The following is a 10,939-nucleotide window of genomic DNA, read 5'->3' as shown; positions in this document are numbered from 1 at the left end:
TACACCAATAAGATAAACTTATATGTTCCCTTATTTAAAAGGACCAATAAGTTATTTTCTTTTTTCAAACAAAATATTTATCTTATGTTTAAAATCTTTCCATTCCTTAAAATTTAACTTAGTTTAGTTGATCAAGTTAATAAAAAATAAGTATAAAGATTGAACATTTTAGTATAAATTTATATATAATCAAAATTTATTATATGGAATCTAAACAAAAAATAAAGAAGGAACATTGAACTTAAAATTAAATAATCATTTTAAATTAGAAAAGTTATATAATCTAGATTGTGAGTAAATGATTAAAAAATATTTTTTATTTTTTATTTTTTATTTATAGTTTAGTGTTTTGATTTGTTTTAACCAAAATAAAACACCGATATTTTTACTTCAATTTATAATTAAAATAAAAAATCTATTCTTTTTTATTTTTATAGTTTGTAAAACAGAAATTCGATGTTGAAAATAATAAGTGTGTATCCTTCCTGTACTAGTAAATTATTTCATTTCTAACTCCCAAAAAGTCCTTCATATATAAGTTACGGGACAATATTCCATAAGTGGTTCGTTAATGGGACAAAACCTGTAAACAATTGTGTTATGTTGTCTACCTATAAAGCTCGTTCACTATAAAGCGGGATCTGATTATTAAAATATGTTACTCTTTCACCATATTTTCCTGAGTAAGCACAAAGCCATTCTGTTTAAGCAAAGAATCATATTGGTTAGTTTAGTTTTACTTATTTCATGTTTTCTTTTTCTCCTAACTTTTCTTCTTCACCAAATTCTAGATTTAAAATTGTAGATGTATCAATACAAAGTATAATAAATTTATATTTTCTTATAATTATAAAAACTGAAAACTAAAATAAGTAAACACAATAGCATTATTCTTTTGTCTATTTCTCAATTGATAATTAGTACAAGTTTTTTAGCAATATCAACACTTTATCTTTTGTCCAAAAGCTGTCTATGTTTTTTTTTAATGGTGAATGGGAAGACTTCTCACTTAGACTCGCAATATTTTGATCCATGTGAGTGGGTTATTTAGTTGACTTCGGTTGTAAAGTTAATATATATATATATATATATATATATATATATATATATATATATATATATATATATATAAAACCAATACCATTGAAAAGATAAATTTGATGTATCAATTGATATACACTGTCCAACGTAAACTAAAATAATTTGAATAATCACTAGTGCTGGCGCTTTAATGTCATCCCTTATACGTCGGATTCACAATATCCAATGTAAAAGATTGATCGGTGGTATTTTGATAAATAAGTTGGTCTTGGCGACGTCGATTCATGGGGGACCTGACGTCTATACTTTAAACCTCGTCAGTTTGTATAATTAGACGCCAAAAAAAGAGCGCCAGAATGTGAAAAGTCATTTTTTTCCGCAATTTAGACGTCAGATTCCGCCACACCGCGACGTCTAGATAGTCATTGTGACGTCGGTCTCCCTTATATCTGACGCCTAAATGGCCTGACAGGGTAGGTGAAAAATTGTTTTGGATGTCGGCTCCACTTGCATCTGACGTCTATATACACCGTGAATATTAATCTTTAAATCGAATAGACGTCATATTATTGAGGTTCCCGATGTTTAGTCGATAATAGACGTCGGGCAATGGGGGCACCCGCGGTTACGCGCACTTCATCATCTTCCTCCTCGCCTTTTCTCTCCGCGGCATTGCATTTCCAGGTGCGTTTTATCTCTTTTTAACCATTTAAACTTACTTTTAATCCGATTAAATTAGTCTTTGGGTAGCGTAGTAGCACCTTCTTCCTTTGCTAGTTTTCTCGTAAGAAAAGCTTGCGTCTTTTGGATCTCTCATATATTTCAACCCAAAACCGAACCTGGGTCGTTGCCTAGTTCTCATGCCACCGTATTCTTTTTCATTGGCGGTTGGAATAGAACTAGGCATGGACCCAAATTCGGTTTTCGGTTGAAATGTCATAGGAGGTCCAAAAGACGCAAGCTTTTCTTGTGAGGAAACAAGGAAGATGGTGCTACTATGCTACCCAAAGACACGAGCTACAATAGACGTCGGTTAATGCCACGTCTAACGTGTATAGTGCCCTTAGACGTCGATTTTGATGTAATCCGACGTCTTTTATCAACGTCTCATTAACATCACCCATAAAAACGTCAAATCAGAATCTGACGTTAAAAGCTCAAAATAACATATATCTAAAGTCCTTTCTATACTAGTGAATATTAATAAAGAAAATTATTATTCAAACCAGTTAAATTTTTAATTAATAGACTTTGGTCAAAAAATGATTTCGACTAATATAAACTAAAATTCAATAAATTTGAATTTCTTATCTAAACAAATAATTTAAAATGAAACAAACTTTCTAAAAATTATGAAAATAATTTAAAATAAAATGAATTTGAACGTTTTTTAAATTATGAAATTCTTTTAACACAAGTTTCATTGAAATCAGAATACAAGATTACTTGGTTGAAAAAACTAGGTCAAAACTCATTTGTTACAGCCTTGCAATTACTTACTGTATAAGGAATGACTATATAAAAAAAAAATCTAATAATGTGACAAATAAAATATAATAAGTGCAAATGTATTGTTCTGTATCTACAGTTTATTTATTTTTATTTAGTCACACAAATATTCTTATCGAGCCAATCTTATTAAATGAGAACATGAAAGATAATCTATAAAATCATCTTTGAACACGGATTATTCTTAATTTCAATTTTTTTTTGTAAGAATTGCTATTTTACATAAAAATAATAAAAAAATATACCAGTTTTTAATCTCATGTATGTATAGGGATAGAAAAAAAATCCGTGTCCGGGAATAAAATCCGCAATGAATAATTGGCAGGTTGCGGATATCGAATATTTTAATACCCGTTTATAAACAGGTCGGATATGGATATTATACGATACATACATGTGAATATTCGTTATTCGTTATTCGTAAAAATAAAAATAAATATTTAATATATATTTTATTAAGTTAAATTTAATTAAAATTAACATTAATTTATATTTTATAAGATCAAATTTAGTTAAAATGAAATTTTAATTTATATTTAATTTAATTTATTTATATATTATATATTTTTTATAATTTTTTAATTAATATTTTAATAATTTATAAAAATATATTTTTTTAAATATACGTGACCTAAACCCTAAACCCTACTATTCACGAGTATCTACGAGTTTTAAAATACCTATAAGTATTTTTTAAGCGGATATCTTGTATGAAATTTTTTTTTGTGAGAGATCAGATTAGAAGTAAGCACTGTCGATCCCTGATCCTTATCCCAATAAGGCAATGAATTAAACCATCGTTTGAAATTAAAACTAAAAAATGATATGAAAAATTCCATATTTGGTTTGAAAGACAGTATAAATGCAGGCTTTAATTTTGTTGACTCGTCCCAATCAACAGACATTTTTCATATCATGGTACAACTTTTTCTGAAGGCATTTTTACCTACAAAGTAACCTACAAATTAATTGAAAACCATATGGTACATTAATTTTTTTGCATGTTTTTTATAATAATGAATCACAATTAAAAAATTATTATTGTGAACAGAAATAACATTTGATGAATGGTAAAATGAGAGAACTTAAAATCCAATCATAGAAATGGTGTTATTAATAGAGATAACCAGCCTAGTGTATATCTATGGCTAGGTCGAATTTCTTGTGCTTTCTTAGCCTATAATAAAAATAAAGATTTGGTCAAAATGTCCTTCTCATTCAATAAAGTACTGTTTGGCTTCAAAGTGGAATGCTAAGTTGTAGAATTAGTCTTGAGGAAGTTAAAGCATGATATTCTGTTTGTTTTAAACCAGTAATTGACACTCCAAACTGATGAAAAAGTTGAAGGAGTAGGTCCTCTTTGTTAAGATACCTAAGGGACCAAACTTTCTTTTTATGTATATGAATTGATGAATAGAACTAAACATTTGGAATATATTTCACATATATGTTTTTTGTGAGTTTCTTTTTAAATATAGAAAAGGAATGACCGATCAAAGTTTTATAATTAGCCATGTCTCAGATGCAATTAGCTGTGAACATTCACAACGTTGGATTCAGACCAGAAACACATTGCTGCAGAACAAAATGACAAACGTTATTCCTTCATCGGCGGCATTTTCTGTCGCAACTCTCTTTGTCTCAAGCATCTTGTGGACTGTTCCAAATGCTGTGCTGTCAACTACTTCAAACTATGGAGGCGTTACTAGGCACTATCAGTTCGATGTAAACATTACAGATACTACACTCGTTTTAATTTCTCCTTTCCAATAATATCATCACTGCATCTTCATCTTACGTCACTTACCATTAATAATACTGTCCCATGTCGTGTTTCTCATATCTGCTGAATGTTTTTTATTACTTGTGGATGCAGATAAGGCTGCAAAGCATTACCAGGTTGTGCCACACTAAGAACATGCTCACCGTAAATGGGAAGTTCCCGGGACCTCGTGTTATTGCCAGAGAAGGAGACAGATTGGTGGTTAAGGTGGTGAACCATGTTCCAAACAACATCACCATTCATTGGTATGTATGTCGTTTGATTCTGTGAATCAATCCTCATGTTGTGCATGCATGCGTTGAATAATATTTTGAGTTTTTGTGTCTGTGGAATGACAAAAAATTCATAGGCACGGAGTGAGACAGCTACGTAGTGCATGGTCGGATGGACCATCTTACATAACTCAATGTCCGGTACAAAGTGGTCAGAGTTATGTGTACAACTTCAGCTTGGTTGGGCAAAGAGGAACTCTCTTCTGGCATGCACACCACTCGTGGTTAAGGGCTACTCTCTATGGACCCCTCATCATCCTCCCAAGGACAAACGAATCTTACCCATTTGCCAAACCCTACAAGGAAATTCCCATCCTCTTTGGTACATCCACACATGCATGAATCTATATATAATAATCAAACATTCCAATTCTTCGCAAACTATTCTTTTATTTTATATATCTATATTAGCTGTATGTAAATAATGTTCTCGAAATGATTGAGTGCAGGAGAGTGGTGGAATGTGGATCCGGAAGCAGTGATTGCACAAGCTCTTCACACAGGGGGTGGTCCAAATGTCTCTGATGCCTACACCATTAACGGACTTCCTGGACCACTCTACAATTGCTCCAGTAACGGTAAACTACAGTGCTTTAATAATTCAAACTCAATTTTCTCAGTAATTAATCAATAGGGTTTCGTGTGAAATAATTATGTTTATGCATGGTGGATAGATACGTTCAACCTAAAAGTGAAGCCAGGGAAGACATATCTTCTACGTTTGATCAATGCTGCAGTGAATAATGAGCTCTTTTTCAGCATAGCAAACCACACCATGACAGTCGTTGAAGCTGATGCTGCATATGTTAAACCCTTCAACTCCAACATCATCGTCATTGGTCCAGGACAAACCACTAACGCCGTGTTGAAGACAAAACCTAACTACATAAATGCTACTTTCTTCATGCTAGCGAGACCTTTTTTCACTGGTAAGGGTACCTTTAACAGTTCCACGTTAGCTGGCATTCTACGATACGAAATCGACACCCCTCCTTCGGAATCAGATTTGAAAAACCGTACCCTACTGAAACCAACCCTTCCTTCTGTTAACGACACTTCCTTCGTTGCGAGTTTCAGTAGTAAATTTCGCAGTTTGAACAGTGCAAAGTACCCTGCAAATGTGCCTCGGAAAGTTGACAGGAGTTTCTTCTTCACGATAGGTCTCGGGAGCATTCCGTGTCCCAGAAACCAAACATGTGAAGGGCCTAATAAGAGGACAAAATTCGCTGCTTCCGTGAACAACATATCTTTCAATCTCCCTTCGGTGGCAATTCTGGAACAGCATTTCTCAGGGAAGGATAATGGGGGTGTTTACACCACGGACTTCCCAGTTGTTCCTCCGAGACCCTTTAACTACACGGGGACGCCACCGAATAACAGCATGGTGAAGAGTGGAACGAAGGTGGTGGTGATACCTTACAACACCAGAGTGCAGGTTGTGCTGCAGGACACCAGCATTTTGGGAGCAGAGAGTCATCCGTTACATCTTCATGGGTTCAACATGTTGGTGGTGGGTCAAGGTTTTGGAAACTTTGACCCTGTGGAAGATCCTGGCAAGTTTAATCTGGTGGACCCTGTTGAGAGGAACACCATTGGTGTGCCTTCTGGCGGTTGGGTTGCAATTCGCTTTGTCGCTGACAACCCAGGTGAATTCACTTCAAATTCCATATGAAACATTGCTATTTAATCATATTATATAGTTGAAATTTAGTATGATATCTAACTGTGAATTTTAGGTGTTTGGCTGATGCACTGCCACATTGATTTGCACATGAGTTGGGGATTGAGGATGGCTTGGATTGTGAACAACGGCAAACTCTCTCATCAGAAGTTGCTTCCTCCACCTTCTGATCTCCCAAAATGTTGATCATTTTGGAAGTTCTAGTGTTTTAATTTCTATGTTGGGAATGAACAAATTGTTGCTTTCATTTTTGAATTTTAGGTTTCAGATTTCTGGTAGCTATCTAATCATGCGTGAACTCAGAAGAATCCCTTTATAATTATCTCAATTTTAATTGCTATCAAACAAATATCTGTGTTTTGTAGATTATCTTTGTATTCTTTTTTTCCTAGGGTTTTTGTCTTCTATGTTCTGTGTGTAGAGTTAACAAGCACTAATAATTGCCTTCTATGCACTTACTTTATTATCAAAATTTAAGCCCTAATTTAAGCCATATTGTTGTATTTATTTATTTTTTTTAAATAGTGTATTTTTCAATTTACTGGAAGGATTTAATTATCGAACGCTACTTATTCATTTAACGTCCATTTTTCTCTTTAATATATTCTTTTAACGTTTTCCAAAATCATGTCTCAATTTCCTAAATCATGTAAAAGTAGGAAAAACAAATTCACAAAAAGAATATTCTATGGTTCCACAACTATATGGACGTGTTTCTCTTTTAAGATTAAAAATAGTTTACTTTTCAATTTATAGGAAGGAATTAATTATTAAACTCTACTTATTCATTTAACGTGCATTTTTTTTTTCTTTCATCTTTTCTTCTAACGTTTTCCAAAATCATATCTCGATTTCTTAACTTGAAAATCATGTAAAATTATGCAAAACAAATTCACCAAAAGAATAATCTATCGTTCCCACAAATATATGGACGTGTTTTCCATTAAGATTAAATTAGTGTAACCATACAAAATAGTGTAACCATAAAAACATATTAAGAATTTCACCAAAAGAATTTTCTATCGTTCCCACAAATTTATGGACGTGTTTTCCTTTAAGATTAAATTAGTGTATTTTCATGTAAGATTAAATTATTTACTTTTTTATTATACAATTTTTCATTCTCTTTAAAATAATGTTCAAAATTTACAACATTGATTATGTTAGAAGTGGACTTACAATATGCCCAACAAACAACCAATAATGATAGGATAGGCTCTAACCATAGCTCTGATACCATGTTAGAAGTGGACTTGAGGCCTAACTCATCTCCACAAAACCAGCTTGTAAGGTGAGGTCTGCACCCACTTATATACTTTAATTTGGCCTTATCTCTAGTCGATGTGGGACTTCCAACAGATTAAACATCTTTTTTACAATCTTATTACAATTTTTATTACACATCTTGATTCCAACCTTAATTACATTTGTGTGAAAATATTTCAATTTCAAGTTATATGGCATAAATTCTTATAATGCTTTTGACATAAAATAATTGACAATATCATATATTTTTATTTTTATTTGTTTTAAAATAAATAATTAATATCGTTTCTTGCATTTCATATATTTTCTTCCTTCTAATTTATTTTGGAATGTATTTTTTAAAATTTATTGTTTATACTTTGAAAAGCCCATCGTGAAAGAGAAAAGATGGTGAGATAAAAAGAATGTCATTATTGGTTTGAATAAGGTCCACGATAATATTTTTTATTTGGGATAAATTTAATTTTTATGTTTAATTATGTTTTTGTTAGGATTTTTCCCTCTCTTTTACATCTACTGAAATAAACCTTTTCCTTAGTTGTTTTTAAGTTGATGTTTAATAATACACATGATAGAAAAATGAAGAATTAACAAATAGAATAAAAATTTATAAAATTGATAAAAGTAACATATCGTCTCAACTATTTTTTAATGTACAGAAGTTAAAATCATATAGTTAGAAAATAAATTAAGAAACTATAATGTAAATTAGAAAAATATCTATTTGTATTATATATAATTAAACACAACTTTAATACAGTAACAACTTTAATACATAGAATAAATAATATATCCAATTGTCTTATTTTTTATTAATAAACAAAATTATATAAGATGAAAAGTAATAATAATAAATATATATATATATATATATATATATATATATATATATATATATATATTTAAAATAATAATAAGACAGTGATAAAAAAACCTGCAGAGAAACATGTGCTAATCACATATAACGTCTGTATGTCAGTAATTTGTTGTTTTATTCGTAGGTATATGGAATTTGCCATACCATACATGCCCCCACCCTAATCATTCAATTTCATTTTACACATAATAACACTGCCAACTACACCATCCCAAGCATTTCTTTCCCAATTTTATTTTAAATTTAACTACACACTCGAGAAATCATAATTATTATTAGTAAATACATTAAAATAAAAAAATATACAGTACATAACAAGTATTAAAAGATATAGTACATTACATATATTAAAGACAAATTAAAAAAAAATACAAACACTAAAAACATACTTTTCCCCATCCAAATTATAAAAAATAGTACTTAGTTCTTAAAATTGTATCATAAATAATATTAATAACTTAATAAATATATTTAGAGTTAAATCAAGTATTTACTGTTAGTTAAAAAAAATTAATGTTAGAAATTCAATGGACTCTATATTTTCTTTTAAACAAAGGTTTAATTAACTTAAACTTGCATATTTTTAATTGAGTATTTACTCTCTTTTTTCTTTTGTAGAGTACTTAAAAATTTCAAAATTTTTAATTAAGTTTATATAGTTTTTTTTTTTGTTAATAAAATAATATGATTGATATTTACTTTAGTGGTCTTTATTAATAAATAAAGCGAGATTTTATAATTAATATTAAAGTTATATTATAATAATAATCTTGAATGTTTTATTTAAAAATGTATTGGATAACAAGATTAATATGTTTTTTTGTCTTTTATGTCATTATTTACAGTATTATTTTCATCATCATAACCAGTCCTCTTATCCAACATGTTTTCGTTAACTATAATTGTTATCTTACATTAATCATAAAATGATATAATTTTATGTTAATAACAAAAAAACATATTCCATACAAACAAGTAAGATAATAAAATAATATAATAAGAAAAAAAAAGTTTTTAAGTTAGCAGACAGAGCCAAATTTGTTCTTGTGCATAATGAGATAGAGGGTGTTGCTCCCTCCACCCCCACACATCTCTTCCTCCACCTCCCCTTTACTATTTTGCCCCTTCCTCCACCTTTCCTTTACTATTTTGCCCCTCAGTAAAATTTTATTTTTAAAATTGTTGTTTTTTAATTTTATTCATTTATAACATATTTCACTGATAACCTACGTAGTTTCTTGTATGAGTAAAATATTTTTCTACAAAGCTTGGTGATCGTGAAAAGAATTATCAAACAATCTTCTTCTTGTTCTCGGTGCAGTACGTGGTGCAGTGCGTTTATGGTGTAGTGTCCTTGTCGTGGTTCCTCTCCAGGTACGTAGTCATAATCCTTCCAATAATCCTAAACCCTAAATCCTTCCCATACTTCCAATAATCCTTTTAATATCCAAGCCTATAATCCTTGCATGAGCCGCAAAACGTAGTAAAATAAAAACGAAACGTAAAAGGAACACTGCCTATGGACGGATGACATCCTTCAACGGATGTCAACATCCGTTTAAGGCAAAACGGATGTCGACATCCGTTTAAGGCAAAACGGATGTCGACATCCGTTTAAGGCAAAACGGATGTCGACATCCGTTTTGCCTTCAACGGATGTTGACATCCGTTGAAGGATGTCATCCGTCCAGAGGCAGTGTTCCTTTTACGTTTCGTTTTTATTTTATTTGTTTATTTTATTTATAGTAATTTATATTTAAATTTATAATTTTAAATGTTATATATGGTTAGTTTTTAAACGTAATAATTTTGTTAAAATATGAATTTGTTAAAATATGAATTTGTTATAGGTGGAGAAGAAGCTTAACGAAAGAGAGAAAGGTAAACGAAAATGGAAGAGAGGAAGAGGTGCAGAGGGAAGTAAATCAGAAGTTTTAAATAAATTAAAATATTAAAATAATAAAAATAAAAAATTTTAACTTTTGAGGATATAATTGTCATTTTAGAAGGATATAATTGGCATTTTAGAAAATTGGGGAGGTGGAGGAAGAGACGTGTGGGGGTGGAGGGAGTAACACCCTGAGATAGATTATGCTTTGCAACTATCATGTCTAATATATTACAAACCACCACTAGTAATCTGGGCCCAGTATAAACAATATGTTACCGTAACAAATGTGGGCTTGGTGATGACGAAGCCCATTTAACAGCAAAATCCCAGGTTCAAATGTAGCAATTCTTATTTGATTCCACTATTCTACCTTTTTTTTTGGCTACTACTTATCACTGTTATATTCCCTTTTTGAGTGTATATTTTAATTGTATCATAATCAACCAAAATATAGGCAAAAACATTTTCATCTAATTCATATTTGGTAAAGATATCTCGATGTCAAATATAACTTATTAGAATATCAAAGTATAAAATGGATTAAACAAACTCTAAACAATTTTAAAAAAATCTTAAATAATACTACCAATAACATTTGAGCTAACTCGACATCACTCTT

The 10,939-nt window shown here is 30.6% G+C and overlaps 1 protein-coding gene across 1 annotated transcript; it reads left to right on the top strand.

The window, feature by feature from the left end:
- Positions 1 to 4,050: 4,050 nt before the first annotated feature.
- LOC124825161 (laccase-2-like) lies at positions 4,051 to 6,763 on the top strand. The gene is made up of 6 exons (XM_047297706.2): positions 4,051 to 4,275; positions 4,427 to 4,578; positions 4,683 to 4,927; positions 5,055 to 5,183; positions 5,280 to 6,251; positions 6,342 to 6,763. Exons 1-6 carry the CDS (start codon positions 4,138 to 4,140, stop codon positions 6,470 to 6,472), a joined length of 1,767 nt encoding a protein of 588 aa, XP_047153662.2. The 5' UTR covers positions 4,051 to 4,137; the 3' UTR covers positions 6,473 to 6,763.
- The last annotated feature ends 4,176 nt before the right edge of the window (positions 6,764 to 10,939 follow it).

This window comes from Vigna umbellata, chromosome 6 (assembly GCF_029865625.1).
Source record: "Vigna umbellata cultivar VRB3 chromosome 6, Vumbellata_1.0, whole genome shotgun sequence".
In the NCBI taxonomy this organism is placed as follows: domain Eukaryota; kingdom Viridiplantae; phylum Streptophyta; class Magnoliopsida; order Fabales; family Fabaceae; genus Vigna; species Vigna umbellata.
Note: the sequence above shows the minus strand (reverse complement) of the source record. Positions and strands in the feature narration are given on the sequence as shown.